The 18,148-nt window shown below is 47.9% G+C and overlaps 3 protein-coding genes across 16 annotated transcripts in view; 2 read left to right on the forward strand and 1 right to left on the reverse strand.

Moving 5' to 3' along the window:
* Window positions 1–996: 996 nt before the first annotated feature.
* MMACHC (metabolism of cobalamin associated C) lies at window positions 997–6,994 on the reverse strand. 2 transcript variants are annotated; one of them, XM_077845215.1, is made up of 4 exons: window positions 6,799–6,994; window positions 4,042–4,113; window positions 2,693–2,845; window positions 997–1,789 (listed from the first exon to the last, which is right to left on the reverse strand). In XM_077845215.1, the coding sequence occupies exons 1-4, from the start codon at window positions 6,877–6,879 to the stop codon at window positions 1,373–1,375; spliced, it is 723 nt and encodes a 240-aa protein (XP_077701341.1). In that variant the 5' UTR covers window positions 6,880–6,994; the 3' UTR covers window positions 997–1,372. The 2 variants fall into 2 exon arrangements, with proteins under 2 accessions (XP_077701341.1, XP_077701340.1); XM_077845214.1 differs by having other exon boundaries at window positions 4,042–4,236; window positions 6,799–6,989.
* Window positions 6,723–11,027, forward strand: CCDC163 (CCDC163 homolog). 12 transcript variants are annotated; one of them, XM_077845209.1, is made up of 11 exons: window positions 6,723–6,949; window positions 7,520–7,633; window positions 7,724–7,754; window positions 7,933–8,114; window positions 8,227–8,308; window positions 8,469–8,655; window positions 8,760–8,827; window positions 9,353–9,420; window positions 9,718–9,820; window positions 10,391–10,510; window positions 10,763–11,027. In XM_077845209.1, exons 2-10 carry the CDS (start codon window positions 7,556–7,558, stop codon window positions 10,504–10,506), a joined length of 915 nt encoding a protein of 304 aa, XP_077701335.1. In that variant the 5' UTR covers window positions 6,723–6,949; window positions 7,520–7,555; the 3' UTR covers window positions 10,507–10,510; window positions 10,763–11,027. The 12 variants fall into 12 exon arrangements, with proteins under 12 accessions (XP_077701335.1, XP_077701338.1, XP_077701337.1 ...); XM_077845208.1 differs by lacking the exon at window positions 6,723–6,949 and adding an exon at window positions 7,053–7,373; XM_077845206.1 differs by lacking the exon at window positions 6,723–6,949 and adding an exon at window positions 7,054–7,320.
* Window positions 11,028–14,667: 3,640 nt separating this feature from the next.
* The window catches only part of TESK2 (testis associated actin remodelling kinase 2), a 146,467-nt gene continuing 142,986 nt past the window's right edge, over window positions 14,668–18,148 (forward strand). For both annotated transcript variants that reach the window (XM_077845192.1, XM_077845195.1), the window contains exon 1: window positions 14,668–15,025. The gene's annotated coding sequence lies outside the window, so the exon portion shown is untranslated. The remainder of the gene's footprint in view (window positions 15,026–18,148) is intronic.

The raw sequence follows: 18,148 nt of genomic DNA on the forward strand, positions 1-18,148 counted from the left end.
TGCATGAGAACTTGAAGATTGGCCTCTTATAAATGCCAGGTACTGGCTCTGTAAAAGAGAAGTTAGAAGGATACCTCGGTGGCTCAGGTTATTATCCCAGGGTCCTGAGATCCAGCCCTGTGGCTTCCTGGTCATCAGGTAGTCTTCTTCCTCTCCCTTTGACACCCCTCCCCCCATCCTCTTCTCAAAATCTTACTTAAGAAATAATGGTCTGAGGGATCGTAAGGGATTTCTAAATATGGGAAAGGGGAATAAATCCCTTGAAGTCAATTGTACATATATTTTTGTAGTTCTTTTTTTTTTATTTTTATTTGTGATAGTCACAGAGACAGAATGAGGCAGAGACACAGGCAGAGGGAGAAGCAGGCTCCATGCACTGGGAGCCCGATGTGGGATTCGATCCCGGGTCTCCAGGATCGCGCCCTGGGCCAAAGGCAGGCGCCAAACCGCTGCGCCACCCAGGGATCCCTATTTTTGTAGTTCTAAAGGAAGAACAAGGCCTATATAACAGGAATCCAGTTCTTCAGGAATACCAAAAGGAAATTTTCTAGTCTTTTTTGGTGCAACCTGGCTGTGGAAATTAGCATACGGTGGTTTGAGCCTCACTGGGAAAAAAAAAACTTCAAAACAGAAGTAGAGGCTTTGAAACTAAAGGTAGGGGGAAACAGCCCTATGGTACATAGGGTAAAGCTTTCCATATCAAAAGAACCATGCTTAGCACTAATTGGCTTCCCTAAGTCATGGCCTTGATTTGAGGGTAGTCCTTTTTCTGCCCTTATTTATCTCTTCCTGAAGGAGGAGTGTATGTCTGGGGGGAAAGTGTGTGCCTCCTAAGCCCTTGTGGCTAGGAAAGAGTATTTTGTACCCTTGTAGATAACCTATCAGCTACTCCAGCCTATCCCCACCCCTCCAAGCAAGACCCCCTCTGAGCTGCAGTACAGGATTCTCAGGGCTTTCAAATGACTACTGAGACCACTTAGTATAAGCCAGGCATCCTTTCAGAAGTGTGTTACAGGTGTTTATTCAGTCCCCACAACAAGCCTATGAAGCAGGGGTCATTAGGGGATGATTACCCTTTATAAAGGTTCTATAACAAGTAGCTTATTGGAGCAGAGCAGAGAAATAGTAACAGGAATCCCATATTTCAAACCAGGTGGGTATTCTGAATCTGTCTTGTCTTTGTTTTGATTAAGTTCTCTGAGCCTCATCTTCATTGAAGATCCCTACTATAATTCTTATATCAAGATCTCTACTATAATTCTTATATCAAGAATAAATACTATATCAAAATAAAATCTCTTTCCTTGCCGAAAAGCAAAATAAGTCCCAACAAGTACCACTTATAAATAGGGATCCCAGGAGAGGAAGGATATCAAGGGCCAGGGGATGTAGGTGGTGAGACACTGGGGCTGACCCAGCCCCGGGCTCTGCTGGCATTCTGGGGCTTTTTGGGTCTGAATGTAAAAGGTAGCTCAGGAGATGGAGAGCTAGTATCCTTTGAAGGCTGGGCCAAGCCCAAGAAGGCTAAGCGTTGGGCAGGAGGAGTAGAAAAGTAGGCCTTCTGCTCTTCCGAGTAGCGCTCCTGTGGTGTTACAGCATCCCGGTATGTCCAATCACGCCAATGGAAATTAAAGCCTTCAAGCAGGGTGATTCGATCAGCTCTCTTAGGCACACAGTCCAGGGGCTTTGTGGGTGGCAGGTGTGGCACCTCTATTCCTGGCAGCAGCACCACTCCTCTGATGGCAAACCAGCCCCCATATTTGGGGTGTATGCACACACCTGCTATGTGCTGGGGAGAAAGCAAAGAAAAGTAAGGTCATGGAAATCACCTTGGCACTAAGCCCCAATTACCATCATTGCAGGCTATGCTTGTTCAATTCTCAAAGGATACTGATTCCACATTCAAACCTGTCACTATGGGGATCCCTGGATCCCTCCCTCTCTCTGTGTGTGTGACTATCATAAATAAATAAAGAAAAAAAATATTAAAAAAGTCACTATTTTTTTTTATTTTATTTATTCATGAGAGAGACAGAGGCAGAGAGACAGGGAAGAAGCAGGCTCCATGCAGGGAGCCCGACGTTGGACTTGATCCCGGGTCTCCAGGATTGTGCCCTGGGCCAAAGGCAGGTGCCAAACCACTGTGCCACCAGGGCTGCCCCAAAAATGTCACTATTGTAGCTGGGCTCCCCCATTTCCTCTCCCAGACAACACTTCATGAGCTTACTCTGGCTATGAGGAAGGAGGATTCTTTAAACTGTCAATTTCCCAGTCTCTCTCACCACTTGTCTCCTAATCACTGCTCTACTCCTTCCAGCCTGTAACCAGGTTTTTTTTTTTTTTTTTTTTAATATTTTATTTACTCATGAGAGACAGAGAGGCAAAGATACCAGCAGTGGGAGGAGCAGGCTCCATGCAGGGGGCCGGATTCGGAACTTGACCCTGGCACCCCGGGATCACACCCTGAGCCAAAGGCAGATGCTCAACCGCTGAGCCACCCAGGCGTCCCTGTAACCAGATATTAAGACAGACTAGGTTCTTTGACCTGATCTGTTCCCAGGTAGACTCCAGAAAGCATATGAGGTTGGGCTCCTGACCAGGGCACATCTTCCCCTTGTATTATGTCTACGTGTCTTGAGGGGCCTTCATTTTCTCCCAGTCCCTACTGGAATATTCACACTTGCTCTCTGACCTGGGTCCCCCAGGGGTCAGCCTCCACATCCTTTCGTTGGTAGTAGTAAGCAGCTCCTGCCACATGGGCTGCAGTCTGGGCCAGAATCTTAGGGCGCCGATTAGGGTGTACCTCGTAGTCAGCGATGACTTCTATTTTCAACTCTGGGAGGTTCTGGGATAGAGATGGAAGCTCATTTCAGCATGAGAGGAATCATAACTTTGTCCTAGAGAGCCCTATATTGTGTTAACAAGGTCCTGTCCTCAGAAGTTGTTTGAAGGGAAAACATGACCTTAAATTTGGGGGGAAGGGGGGCATATGGGCCCACTGTGAAGAAAATGATATTCTGTCTAGGAGGGCACATGTTTGAAGAGAGGAAGAAGACTACCTTCTATTTTGAGGGGTTGGGGCACTTGGATGATGCAGTTGGTTGAGTGTCAGACTCTTGGTTTCGGCTTAGATCATGATCTCCTGGGGCCATGAGATTGGGCCCTGCATGTCAGGCTCTGCACTCAGTGTGGAGACTGCTTGAGACTCCCTCTCCCTCTGCCCGCCCTGTTCCTGTGCTCTGTCTCTCTGAAATATATAAACCTTTTTTTTTTTTTTTTTTTTTTTAAGATTTTATTTATTTGACAGAGAAAGAGCCAATGAACATACGCAGGGGGAATAGCGGGGGCGGGGGGAGGGAGAAGGAGAAGAAGCAGGCTCCCCATAGAGCAGGGAACCCAACTTGGGGCTCAATCTCAGGACCCTGGGATCATGACCTGAGCAGAAGGCAGATGCTTAACCAAATGAGCCACCCAGGTGCCCCCAAATAAATAAATATTAAAAAAATTTATTATGAGGGATGACTGGTCTCGGTCTTCCAGAGTCCCAGTATGGAGGAAGACCTGGCACAGCTTTGGGGAGTATGTGTATGTATGTATGTATATATGTATGTATGTATGTGTACATGTGTGTGGGTGGTGGGGAAATATTGTTCTGTCCTCAAAAGGCCCCAAAGACAGCAAAAAACCTCCAGGTCTAGGGCAAAGACAGCTGAGCAATACTTAGACGATGCTGGGCTTATTCCTATTTCACTTGGAGGCTGAGGGAATTCTGGTTTGAGGTTCATATAATGAATTGCCCATGAGAGTAGGGTGAATGAGATTGATTCCAGACCTGGGGGGCTGCTAGAAGAAGGTGGCTGAAACTGGGGTAAGATAAAGCAGAATGAAGAGAGATCATAATGTCAGGGATGGCTTTATGGTATCCTTCTGTCTGGGAAGTGGTTCTTGGCTCTATGTAGGTCTAGTCCTGCATTGAGAGCTTAAGAGAAGGTGGAAGCAGCTATAGGTTTAGAAGCTGGGGGAATATAGAACCTTGCTCACCTCTCTAACGCGGCCCAAGTGGTAGGCCACGCACTGGTCCACAGGGTCAGTCAGTTGTTGGAGGTGGCAGCTCTGAAGGAAAGGTTTGAAGGCTCGGTCAAACATGGCAGGTGTGCTGAGTACCAGAAAGGCCAGGGTAGGTCCTGGCAGGGGTAGGTGGAAGGTTGGAGGCAAGAGTGCATTATACCATGCCACCTGGAACAGAGAAAATTCAGGCCACACAAGAGGGCCAGTTTAGGCCTTTGCTAGGCCCATGCCTCACCCTAGCATTCAAGGCCTCATACATCTTGCCTCAGTCTCCCATCTCATTCATTCAGCCAATGGACTTGTACTGATGCTGCATGATGTATATTTATGGGGGCCTCCTCAATGGGGGAAATTTAACAGGGAATGTGAAAATAGAAAGGCAGAGAATTCATGAACAATTAAGAACCAAAAGAAATTGTACTGTGATTAGTGCAATGACAAGGCCAGATGAGGGTTCTGTGAAATTAGAAAAAGCTTCTTGGAAGCTGTTTTGAAGGCTAGGAAGAGGGATCCCTGGGTGGCGCAGCGGTTTGGCGCCTGCCTTTGGCCCAGGGCGCGATCCTAGAGACCCAGGATCGAATCCCACATCAGGCTCCCGGTGCATGGAGCCTGCTTCTCCCTCGGCCTATGTCTCTGCCTCTCTCTCTCTCTCTCTCTCTCTCTCTCTGTGACTATCATAAATAAAAAAAAAAAAAAAATTGAAGGCTAGGAAGGAAACTGACTGATGTGGGGAGGGAGAATCTGGTATGTATTCTAAATAGAGGTTACAGCATTAACAAAAACATGCAAAAAGGGCATATTTTCAAAAGAGTAAATTGTCGGGATCCCTGGGTGGTGCAGCGGTTTAGCGCCTGCCTTTGGCCCAAGGCGCGATCCTGGAGACCTGGGATCGAATCCCACGTCGGGCTCCCGGTGCATGGAGCCTGCTTCTCCCTCTGCCTGTGTCTCTGCCTCTCTCTCTGTGTGTGACTATCATAAATAAATAAAAATTAAAAAAAATAAAAGATTAAAAAAAAAAAGAGTAAATTGTCCAGTTTGATAGAAGTGAAGGGTTTGTAAAGGCGAGCAGGAGAGAAGGGTGGAGAGATCAGTAGGCATGAGATTATGCCTGGCCTAGAATACCAATTTAAGGAATACAAGTCTAATTTGGTGACAATAAGAGGCTATTTTTTAAAAGATTTTATTTATTTATTTATTCAGAGAGAGAGAGAGAGAGAGGCAGAGACACAAGCAGAGGGAGCAGGCTCCACGCAGGGAGCCTGACACGGGACTCAATCCTGGGTCTCCAGGATCACACTCTGGGCTGCAGGCGGCGCTAAACCGCTGTGCCACCGGGGCTGCCCAGGGGCTAACTACTGAAGATTTAAGGAGTAAATTGATAGTTTTAGAAAGATCTGGCTTTAGTGTGGAGGATGGATTGCATGCAAAATGATAGCAGGCAAGTTACTGCAGTAATCCAAGTGACGAATACTGGCTTGGACCAGAGCACAGAAGGGTTGCAAGGAAGGGAGTGGATTTGGGAGATTCAGGTGACAGATTCCTTTTTTTTTTTTTTAATTTATTTATGATAGTCACAGAGAGAGAGAGAGAGAGGCAGAGACATAGGCAGAGGGAGAAGCAGGCTCCATGCACCGGGAGCCCGATGTGGGATTCGATCCCGGGTCTCCAGGATCGCGCCCTGGGCCAAAGGCAGGCGCCAAACTGCTGCGCCACCCAGGGATCCCCCCAGGTGACAGATTCCTAAAGGTCTTGGTGTCTGACTGGACATGGGGGGAGGGAAGAAGTGAGAAGTAGGAGCCCAGGATGACCGGCTCTGTTCAGTACAGTAACTCCCACTACCCACCCAGGTCTACCTGACCCACCAGTCATTTTCACTGTCTCCATACCTGCCATCCACCACTACCTCCACACCTTTACTGGTTACTCAAGCCATTTCTGATATTTGGGATGTACATAATCTTCCTTCCTTCCTTTCACATGTAGCTCAACTCCATTTTTTCTGGTCAGCCCTTCTCAAGTTAGACCCAACTACCTCCTCCTTTATATTCCTTTTCAGCCCTGCTGTGGGCCACTCAGTGGAAGGGGTGGGAGTGTGCTGCCTCTTAATCATCAGGCAAAGGGCTCAACCTGAGTTGATTTAGCCATGTCCAAGCACACATCTCAGCACAGAGGGCACTGGATAAAGGGGAAATGGATCTATGTAAACAAGGGGAGGTGGTGGTACCAGACTTCTGTGTCAGGCGAGTGCTCAGTTTCTGTACCCAGCCCAGCACTGGTGACTGGCAACATCATGAATTATCCTTCTGTTGGTAGATGAACAAACCAGCCAATTGTTTGCTTATTCAACAAAAGGAATGCCCTTCCCTTCTCAAATGGCCTAAATCTTAGCTAAGCAAACCTTCCAGGCCTTGCCCTGTTCTAATTCCTTCGAAGGTGACTGGTCTCAGGGGTCACTTTCTTCCTCTGAATAATGGAGGTGGCAGAGCCACACGATTACTGGATTATGTGTCTCTCATAAAAAAATACGGCATTATATGGGGGTAAAATGACAAGCGTGAGACTATTTCTCTACCCTTTTAACCAAGTCCTCGATGACACCCTGTCCCTGTAGGTCAGAAGGACATGGGGCCAGAGGAGCTCGGGAAGGATCAGAATGCTCTCGAGCTTCACGCCGGTAGCACCCAGGTCAATCATACACCTCGCCCAGCATCACAGGAGGGATGAACCAACCTGAAAGGGGTAAACCTCGAAGCCAAAAGGGCACAACGTGTCCTCGATCTTCTGCTTCAGTTCTGCGACTTCTGGCTCCATAGCGCACGCTACGCGCAGAGCTTGCTGGGGAATGGAGTCTCGAGGATAATTTGGGCAGTGGCGTTTCAAGGTAGCTTGGACTCCATTTCCCAAGAACTACTGGGACCAGGAGCGGAATAGCGTTGGCTCGGTGCAATGCATCTTGGGATATGTAGTTCATTTGGTCCTTGGGGACAACAACTACAGAATCCGAAAGCCTCAGTTTCCCGGCAAGCCTCACGGCGGGGGTGTGAATGCTCGTGTAGCTTCCAGGGAAACGTAGTTCGGCAGCCTCCATCGCCAGTTGTCTCCGCGAGAGATGAACTCGGTTTCCCTAGTGGCCCTGCGGCTGCAAGTCCAAAATCAGACTTTCCCGGTCTACAGAACGGTTTGAACCAGGTGGCGGCTGTAGTCGCTGGCACAAGTTCGGGGTGATGATGCCTGTGTCTTGGATCTGGAGAGGTCTGGATCAAGAATCGGCACTCTCAAGTCCCACCTGATATCTGCGTATCAGAGTATTTCGCCTTTCCCCTAGATTCCCCAAGCGCCGTTTCCTGCTAGTCCTAGTTTTGGCCTGATATTGCATCCCTACCTTTACTGTTACTTCCTCAGTCCCCACTCTGACGTGTGGTTTTACTGGGCTGTGCCTCGGGTATTCCAGGCTAGGAGACGCCAGGAGGAAACCTCGCAGAAGGTTATGAGTAGGAACCTGAGCTGGTCTGAGCACCTCGACGCACTTCTCAATGCTACTAATGGAAATATAGCTAGGATTAAGGTGAGGGGGCGCCTAGGGTACCCGTTTGGAATTTTGGGTTTAGGGACGCTGAGAGCTTATTGGCCTGTGCATTTGTTTCTTTTGTAGCAGCATCTGTATCCTCTTGGAGTCTCCACAGCAGGTAAGTGTTGTCCCTTTTCTATCCTCCAGCCTTTTTTCTTTCCAGGATCTGCCTGTTTGTAGTGTCTGTACCTTCCACTATTCCTTCCAAATTCCAGCTGTTTTCTGTCCTGAGCAAACATCTGTTTTTTCCCCTAAAGATAGGCCTCACAATTATCTCTTACTTATTCCTTCATCAGGAGACCTGCCTGGGACCTGGATTTCCCCTCATCATTTGCCTCCACAGTCTGGAGGCCAAGCTCAACAGTCTCGGGTAGAGACTCCCTTTGTTCCAGACAGGCTGAGTTGGGCTGAGGCCCACAGAGGATCTCTCTGGGATGAAGTTATTATTCTCCGGTCCCAGCTTCAATCCCAGGCTCAGGTAAAGCATGGGCTCATAGGTGTGTATGTATCGTGTTTGTGTGAGATGAGGGTACCAGGTATTGGGAAAGCCCCTGACACAGTAGGTCATGTGGCTTTTCTTGCCTGAGTAGGTGACTGAGACACTGAGGAAGGCTGTGCAGGGGCTGCTGGAAGAGCGAGAGCTGCAGAAGTATCAGATCCGTGCTCTGGAAGGTACCTGGCCAGTTCCTTTTTTTCATACACATAGTTCATTATGTACGCACACAATTTTGTTACATACTTCCTGTGCAGTTGTGTCTTGGTTTGCAAGTGGAGTCTCTAAGCTCATGTGTAAAATTCTCAGAGGGGCTAACCCTCAACTTGTCCCATACAGCATCACTAAGGCTGCTGCAGGGGGGCCCAGAGCAGAGAGCCCTCCTCTTGGAGCAACGCGTGGAGGGTCTGAGAAAGGAACTGCAGTGCCTTCGAAGCCAGGTGCAGGAACAGGCCCAAGCCCAAATACAAACAGGACCACGAAAGTGCAGCGCTACTAGTGGTCTTCACCAAGAGCTGCAGAATGAGTAAGTGATGGTCAAGATCTCTCCTTCTTCAGGCCTCTAACTCCTGGTAGTGTCCTCTGGGCTTGTTGATTGGCTTTGGGGTGATACTACTGTCATCTGTGCAGGCGGCAACTCCTATGGGAGGAATCAGAGATTCTTCGGGAGGAACTAAAGCTGCTGCGGGACCAGCTGAGTGAGTAAACAATTGGGGGTGGGTACAAGTTCACCTGTCCTCTTCTGGAGAGTCTTTTTGCTATCCTAGTAACTGGCTGTAGCTCTGACTGCTTGAGCTGCTCAGAAGTCTGGCCAAGTGTTTTGTCTTGCCTCCATAGTGTGAGTCTGGTCTCCCCAATCAGCTTGGAAGCTTCCCAATAGCTACACTAGAATGCTTTGTCTCAGTTTTCTTTTTTTTTTTTTTTTTTAAAGATTTATTTATTTATTTATTTATTTATTTATTTATTTATTTATGAGAGACACAGAGATAGTGAGAGAAAGGCAGAGACACAGGCAGAGGGAGAAGCAGGCCCCATGCAGGGAGCTCGACATGGGACTCGATCCCGGGTCTCCAGAATCACGCACTGGGCTGAAGGCAGCGCTAAACCGCTGAGCCACCGGGGCTGCCCCTGTCTGTTTTCATCACCAGGATGGGCACAAGGCAGGGAGGGGAAAGGAAAGAAGTTGGAGAATAGCTCCCTTACATTTTTTTTCTCATCTGAAGGTCAGCACCAGGAGCTGCTGCTGAAACAGATGGCTGAGGGGCAGCAAGCTCAGGCCCACAGCTGGAAGGTAGGACGAGGATCAGATCTATCTCTTCATATCTCCTTGTGGAGACCCCTTCCTTTTTCTCTCTATTCTGTTCTGCAGGCAGGCCAGGATACCCTTTTCCACTCCATCTCTTTCTCTCTTCCTTATGCTGACTCTACCCTTCTCCAAAGCTTTTCTTCCCAAGCCCCCTTCTCCAGGTTGAGAAACTGTCATTGCCCACATGAGGGTTCTGTGTGTGCTGAAGATGCCAGTGGTGGTGAGGGCGATTCATTTTGGAGAGGAAGAGGTTTGGTCCTACCTGGGCCTATGGTTTGACAGATGTTGGAGGAGCTGCAAAGTGGCCAGGAGGGCAAGGATCAAACTGTGGAGGCTGCCACAGGACAGAGGCCCAGGATGCCCCATGCGATCACAACCTCCTCAGGTCAGGGGATGTGGGTGCTTGTGGAAGTGGAAGGGATTTGCCTCAGAGGCCAGGCATTGGGGACCAAAGTTCAGTTATCCTAGATATTTTTAAAAAGATTAAATAAATAATAAACGAGAGAGAGAGAGAGAGAGAGAATGAGAGAGAGAGAATGAGAGAACGCAAGAGAGAGAGTGTAAGCAGGAGAAGGGACAGAAGGAGAGGGAGAGAGAGAATCTCAAGCAAACACAACTGATTGCAGAGCCCACTGTAGGGCTCTATCTGACAACCCCGAGATCACGACCGGAGCAGAAATCGAGTCGGATGCTTGACCTCCTGAGTCACTCAGGTGCCCCTCAACTATCCTAGATTTGACATGGGCTGGTAGGGGTGGTATGAGTATCTGGGTTACAGTCCATAAAGGTAGTACCGGACATTCTATACTTGGTACAGGGTCACTGAGATATCTTTATATGTTTGGAGGATAACGGGGGAGGAGACTGGAGTCCTGGCCTTGGGACTCCCTGTGCTAGGAGGGTCCCCTTGTCCGACTGTCACCATCTCTGCTTCTCATTCTGTTCCTCTTTCCAGGACCTCCGCTCACATCCTCCAGTCTAAGATTGCCCCCGTTCACTGGGTATCTTTCTTCATCTAGCTCTGAAGTCAGTCTTCTAGACAATAACAGCAGCTGGAAACCTTTAATATAGCTAGGTGAGGGTAAGGGCAGGGATCCCAGGTCTGGGTGAGGCTGAATCTGAATGTGCTTGGGTGTCCACTGCCTAATTGTTTGGCACTGGGTAGAATGGAGGTTCTGCCTCTTTGTGAATCCATCATCCTCTGTTGTTACTTATCCTAAGGTAGGCCTGTATGTTTCTCCCCACCAGACCAGGCCCATGGCCTAGTTTTATGTATATCATGATGCTTGCTGATGGTTTGTTTTCTCTTCCCTTTCTCTCCTCTTAGATCTCCAGAGGAGCACACTTTCTAACCTGGAGCCCAGCAGCTTACAGCTATAGGCCCAGAGCCTTGAGCAGGAGAAACTCTTCTTTAAGGGCCCCACAATGTTCCTGAGTGACCTGTAAGGACTTGTAAGAGTAGTTTTGCTCACCTTCCTCTCCAAGGCCCTGTTTCTCTTGATCTAGCTGGTATCTGCCCTCTCTACTGAGGCTTGTCACTGCCTGCCTAACCCTGTCCATCAACTGCAATAAAATGTTTTAACCCCCCCTGATATCTTCTGTGAATCAGCACCCACATGGGATGGACTCAACTATACCTTTTCTTCCTCTTGTTATTTGACTGCTTCCTGCCATCTCTCTGAAGTCCAGGTTCACAGATATTTATAGCTGTACCGTCTGAGTGCAAGTCCTGTGATCAGTGGAATTTGAAGATGAACGGGAGATGAGAGCTCCCATTCTGGTAGGTAGAATGAGGTAGGGCAGTGCTCTGGGGCAGTATTGCTGTGGGGATGCAGAGGAGGCATTCAGGTAGGCCCTGGACCTGAGTAGTAGGAGGCTTCCTCTTCTCATCTGCAGCTTCCGCCCCTTACAACTTACCCCCGTCTCTCCACACCTCCTCATCCTCAGCAGCCCAGCCCAGCCCAGCTTGCATTCTGTAGCAGTTTCCTGGTCTGTTTTCTTTCAGTTTCTGCCTCTAATCTAGTGGCTTTTAGAATTGTTTGACTGTGACCTCTAGCAAGAAATATAGTTTACATTGTGGTAAATATATATGTGTCTATTTATTAAATGATATACATGTATATATTTACTAAATGAAACAAATTTTATGATTTAATACTCATTGAATCACTGGGAATAATGTACCCTGATATTTCCTATCATATTAAAAAAATAGGCCTTGTGGCTATTGGTCCTGATCCTTCTATCACTTGGTTGCTCTCTGAGAAGTATATCTTTCTTTCTTTTTTTTTTTTTTAAGATTTTATTTATTTAGGGATCCCTGGGTGGCGCAGCGGTTTGGCGCCTGCCTTTGGCCCAGGGCGCGATCCTGGAGATCCGGGATCGAGTCCCACGTCGGGCTCCCGGTACATGGAGCCTGCTTCTCCCTCTGCCTGTGTCTCTGCCCCTCTCTCTCTCTCTGTGTGACTATCATAAACAAATAAAAACGTAAAAAAAATTAAAAAAAAAAGATTTTATTTATTTATTCATGAGAGACACAGAGAGAGAGAGGCGGAGACACAGGCAGAGGGAGAAGCAGGCTCCATGCAGGGAGCCTGACGTGGGACTTGATCTGGGGTCTCCAGGATCACGCCCTGGGCTGCAGGTGGTGCTAAACTGCTAAGCCACCGAGGCTGCCCCAGAAGTATATCTTTCTACATAGGCTAAGGGCAGATTTGCTTTTACCTTACCTGCATTTTATTTTATTTTTTAAGATTTTATTTATTTATTTGAGGGGTGGAGGAGAGCAGGAGCAGGGGGAGGGGCACATAGAAAAGCAGACACCCTGCCAAGCAGGGGGACCAATGTGGGGCTTGATCCTAGGATCCTGGGATCATGACCTGAGTCAAAGGCAGACACTTAATTGACTGAGCCACCCAGGCGCCCCAACACCTTACCTGGATTTTTTTTTTTTTTTTTTGGATTTTATATTCTAAACTGCTAAGCCACCTGGGCTGCCCCTCTTTCCCCCTCAGTATTAAGGAGATTGCATGCAAGAAGCACCTGGATGGTTCAGTTAATCAAGCATCTGACTCTTGATTTCCACTCAAGTCATGATCTCAGGGTTGTGGGATTAAGTGGGGAATCTGCTTGAGATTCTCTCTTCCTCTACCCTCATTCCCGATCTCGCTGTCTCTCAAATAAATACATAATCCTTAAAAAGAGATTGCTGAGAGTGGAATGGTAGAGATCAGACTTGGGTCAAACAGAACTTGTTCAAAAAACTAAATACTTGGCATCAAGGCTCATCTTCCTACTCAAAGTATGAGTAATCCCTGTCTTTTACATCTTTCACCGGGCAAAAAATACATGTAGTATGATGGCATTATTCATTTCTACTTGGTACAAGTACTGTACTTATTTATCAACTAGTTTGCCTCAGGTTTTGTGGGAGACAGGTTTGCAAGGATGCTGGGGCTCTCACAACAGAAAAATTCAATAGCAAAGTGGAACAATGGTATTTGAACTGTCACCAGGTGGCAGCACATCATTTGTTGCCAGAAGAATGATACAGAAATGGCTTTAGGCCTAGGATACTGGGCTGGGGTGATTTCTTTTTGGAGATACTGTGAGCTACCAATTAATCTTACTAAAACACTGTCCTCTTAGGGCTACTCTGCTCAAGAACCTTTGACAGCTCTCACAGCATAAAAAGAAAAAGTACAAATTTGGCATTTAAGCCCAATTCACATTTAATTTCCATTCTTATGTCCTATCACACATCTTTAAACATTTTTTTTGTTTGGGAAAAAAAAACACTTTTTTTTTTTTTGTTTTGTTTTTTTGTTTGTTTGCTTGGGATGCCTGAGTTTTGTAAGGGGTGCCTGGGTGGCTCAGTGGTTGGGTATCTGCTGGTTGAGCATGGCCCAGGGCGTGATCCTGGGGTTCAGGATCGAGTCCCGTGCTGGGTTCCTGGCAGGGAGCCAGCTTCTCCCTCTGCCTATGTCTCTGCTTCTCTCTGTCTCTGTCTCTCATGAATAAATAAATATAATCTTTTAAAAAAAGATAAAAGTATTTTTTTTTCATTTAAGTGTAGTTGACACACAATGTTACTTTAGTTTCAGGTGTACGACATACTGATTGGACAAGTTTATATGTCATAGTATGTTCACCATAAGTGTAGCTACCATCTGTCACTGTATAATCCTTCTGCTGTGCCTTTTATTCTTGTGACTTACTCACTCCATTAGTGGAAGCCTGTATCTCCTTGCCCATACTCCAGTGTTTCCTTGCCTGCTTTAGTCCTGGAAGCCTAACCCTGTTCCAATCTGCCCAGGCGAGAGATTATGAGCACCTGAAGTTCAGGTACATGAAAAGCATGAGGAAGGAAGTGCACATGTTGAACAGTTGAACAGAATTCGTACTCCCTACCCAGCTCTTTAAAAATCTTCAATTTTTGGGATCCCTGGGTGGCTCAGCCGTTCAGCGCCTGCCTTTGGCCCAGGGCTAGATCCTGGAGTCCTGGGATCGAGTCCCACGTCGGGCTTCTGCCATGGAGCCTGCTTCTCCCTCTGCCTGTGTCTCTGCCCCCCGCTATCATGAATAAAGTAATAAAATCTTAAAAAAAAAACCAAGCAAACAAAACTTAAGTTTTCAAGCCAGCCCAAGTTATGTCCAGGAAGCCTTCGCCAAATCGAATCTCAAGTCTAGATGAATAGTTGCCTCAGTATTTTAACCCTACCCATTACTCTTAGTATCTCCGGTAGTTTAGATTTTTCAGTTTTTCCCCTACACTATACTGAGGTCCTGCAGGATTCTGCGTTCATATATTCAGGTAGTCCTCACTTATACTTCACCAACCGAGAAGCCGCGTCAGTCGAATCCATTTTCGGTTAGCTTTATTAATTACCAATCGTTTATGTGTTTGGCATTTGGATTGGTCCCTCTCGAGTTTACTGCCCCCTCTTCGGAGGCTCCGGGACTTGGGTTTCCCCCAGGTGTATTCCCTCCTCCTTGGTTCCGCCTTCCCAACACACTACCTCCTCTGTTTTTAACCTCCTCTTCCTTCCTATTGGTTCTCTTCGTCCTCCCGAGTTGGCGCTTGGGGCTGTTGATTGGCTTTCCCCGACGCCCATTGAGTCCCCCTCATACCACGTGGCATTCCTAATGCTAATTGGGTAATTCCGCCAGCTCGTTTATCAAGGATTGGCGATTGATTGGCTGCTCGGAGGCTTGAGGAGAGGGGCGTGCTCACCTCAGGCCCCGCCCCCAGGCCCCCTGCCTGGCTGGGCAGGCGTTTCAGTCGCTCGCAGCCGCGGAGCTCAGCGGAGATTCAGCTGCCTCCCCTGGCCCGCCGTCGGGATCTCCCTCCTGGCCCCGCCGAGCAGACGGGGGGAACGGTCCCGACTGCGGGGCCATGGCAGTAGCCTCCTCGTCCTTCGCCGCCGCTAGTTCTGCCGAGTCGCTGGCTTCTGCGCGAGGGACCCCCACCACCTCCGCAGGCTGAGCCTCTGCCGCCTCCGAGCAGTGAGGGCTACTATGCTCCCGCTTTGCTGCTGCCTCCGCCTCCCGCCCGCGCAGGCACCCCTCCGGCTGCTCAGTCCCGCCTCAGGTAACGCCGAGAGAGCGCGTCGGGCACAAACTCCGGGCGCCCCGGCCCGCGCGCGGCTCCCACACGCCGCGACTCCGGAGCCGTGGCGCTAGGGTCTCAGCACCGACAGGACCCCTTCGGCCCTTGTCTCTTCCCTTTTCACCTTCGTCAGGGTCCCGGGCAGCCCCCACCCCTACCCTCGCTTTCTCGCCTCCGAGGCCGGGAGCCCATTAGAAGTCCCTTCGTATCAGGGACCTGGTCCTTGACTCCTCTCAGGGGCTTTTCTCACTTCGGAGACTCAGGAAGCCCTCATTTTCTCGGGGAACTCGTTTCAGATGGCTCCAGCTCCACACTGAGGGGCTCTCTTGTCCCTCGGAGATCTGGACTCCCTCACTTGACTTTTCTCAAACACACTCTTCCCTGGAAACTTGCCCCTTCTACGTTAGAAGGGACTCCCCACACCCCCACCCGCGTCCCAAGACACTACCGCCTCGCTCTTCTCTCTTCTCCTGTCATCCCTCCTCCCATCCTTTTCCCTCCTCTGCCTTTTACCCTTCGCTTGGAAGACTCCAGACTAAGCCAGTGTTTAGATTTAGTTAGAAATGAAACCCATGTTTGTGTGATTTAAAGACCTTTCCCTTTATAACTCTGAGGAAACCTTGCTGAAGAATTTGGACTTTATTCTGTACGAATGGGGAACCACTGAAGGTTTTTTTTTTTTTTTTTTTTTTTAAGATGTAATTTGTTTATTCATGAGAGACACAGAAAGAGAGGCAGAGACACAGGCAGAGGGAGAAGCAGGCTCCATGCAGGGAGCCTGATAGGGACTGGATCCCAGGACCCCGGGATCACGCCTTGAGCCCAAAGACGCTCAACTGCTGAGCCACGCAGGTGCCCCGCCACCACTGAGGGTTTTGTAAGCAGGAGTTTGGCATGATTAATTATCTCTGGTGAAAATGTGGAGGAAGAATTGAAAGTGAAGGCAGGGTTGAGGCAGAAAGCCTAGGTGGGCAGGAAACCAGTGTGCTAATCCAGGTCAGAGAGGATGAACTGGAATAGTGGTAGGGAAATGAAGAGAATGCCGTGCAGTTCCAGGTTTCAATTCCATGAGGTTTCCAGAGTTGAGAGGGTTATTTTGGGTGTTTCTGATTTCGTTGGTGGGATGCATTGGTAGGGTTTTTTCTTTTTCTTTCTTTCTTTTTTTTTTTTTTAAGATTTTATTTATTCATAAGAGGCACACAGGCAGAGACATAGGCAGAGAGAGAAGTAGGCTCCCTGCAGGGAACCCTGTGGGACTTGATCCCAGGACCCCAGGTTCACGACCTGAACCAAAGGCAGATGCTCAACCACTGAGCCACCCAAACATCCCTAATTTGAGGTGTTTTTCAGATATCACTGTGGTTTGCTGGAAATTTGGGTCTAAAAATTGGGAGACTCTGGTTTGCTAGAAATTAGGTCTAAAAATTGGGAGAGGGATCCCTGGGTGGCGCAGCGGTTTGGCGCCTGCCTTTGGCCCAGGGCGCGATCCTGGAGACCCGGGATCGAATCCCACATCAGGCTCCCGGTGCATGGAGCCTGCTTCTCCCTCTGCCTATGTCTCTGCCTCTCTCTCTCTCTCTCTGTGACTATCATAAATAAATAAATATTAAAAAAAATTTTTTAAAAATTGGGAGAGAGGGTCAACAGAGAGTATAACAGGGATATTTGAAGACTTAATATGGGATGGTAATACTGAAAGAAGAGGAGAGCCAGGAGCAACATCATTGTTTGAAGGGTAAGAGACACTGAGAAAGCGAGGTTAAAGGAATGGGACAAGAATAAGAACAGGATAACATTATAATAGAAATCAAAGGAAGAGGGTTTCAAAATGGGACAGGATGACTGTCTCTGTCAGGTGCTGCAAAGGCTGAGTAGAATGAGGATTAGAATGAAACCACTGAATTTAGCAATTAGAAGATCATTTGTTTCCTCTGAAAGATACTTTGAATTGTGCAACAGTGGCAATGATAGCAATAGGTCATGAAGGACTGAGGAATAAATGGAAGGCAGTGAGTAAAATTACTCTTTGAGCAAGTGTGATTGTGAAAGAGAGCTGATGGTAACATCAGCTCTATGTCAGGTTCTATTAAGATGCTTTATGGATCACAACAGCCTTGTGGTTTAGGTATCAGTATTCCTCTTTGACAATTGAGAAAACTGTAGGCAAGAATTTGACCAAATCTGTCTAGCCCTGACATCTCTCTCTCTTTTTTTTTTTTCCCACTATGGTACATGTAGTTGAAGGGGCACCTGGGTGGCTCAGTGGTTGAGCATCTGCCTTTGCCTCAGGTCATGATCCCAGGGTCCTGGGATCAAGTCCCACATAGGCTCCCCACAGGGAGCCTGCTTCTCCCTCTACCTGTGTCTCTGCCTCTCTCTCTCTGTGTCTTAAATTAAAAAAATAAAATAAAATAAATGTGGTTAAGGACCAGTTTCTTTAAGAAATATAGAATGGAGGGGTGCCTGGCTGAGTCAAGTAGGAGGAGGAGTGTGGGGCTTTTGATCTGGGGGTTGTGAATTTGAGCTCCACATTTGGTGTAGAGATTACTAAAAATAATAAAGAGGGGCATCTGGGTGCCTCAGTGGTTGACTGTTTGCCTTTGGCTCAGGGCATGATCCTGGGATCCAGTCCCACATTGGGCTCCCCTTGGGGAGCCCGCTTCTCCCTCTCCCTATGTCTCTGCCTCTCTCTCTGTGTCTGTCAGGAATGAATAAATAAATTATTTTAAAAAATAATAAAGAAATATAGAATAGGACAGCTGAGAGTTCGAGAGTTCAATATTTCAAGGTAAAAAAATCTCAAAAAACCAGCAGGGTATAACTGCTGTAGTACAGTTGAAGGGGAATGGAAGTATAGGTTATTGAAGTAATGAGAGGTTACAGGGCTGTGAAGTATGTTGAATATGTCATTGGTATGGATGTCATAATTGCCTAGTATGATCTCAGGAAATGGAGTAGAGGAGATACTGGGTTCTATAGGTGGGGCTGCTCAGAACTGAGGGACCCAGGATTGAACTGGAGGTTCCCTATTACTTGTTAGAAAATAGTACTAGGTGATACAGATGTTTGTATGAATTAATGTTGAGTTCCTGTGCCCTGGATCTA

Source organism: Canis aureus, chromosome 13 (genome assembly GCF_053574225.1).
Source record: "Canis aureus isolate CA01 chromosome 13, VMU_Caureus_v.1.0, whole genome shotgun sequence".
Classification (NCBI taxonomy): Eukaryota; Metazoa; Chordata; class Mammalia; order Carnivora; family Canidae; genus Canis; species Canis aureus.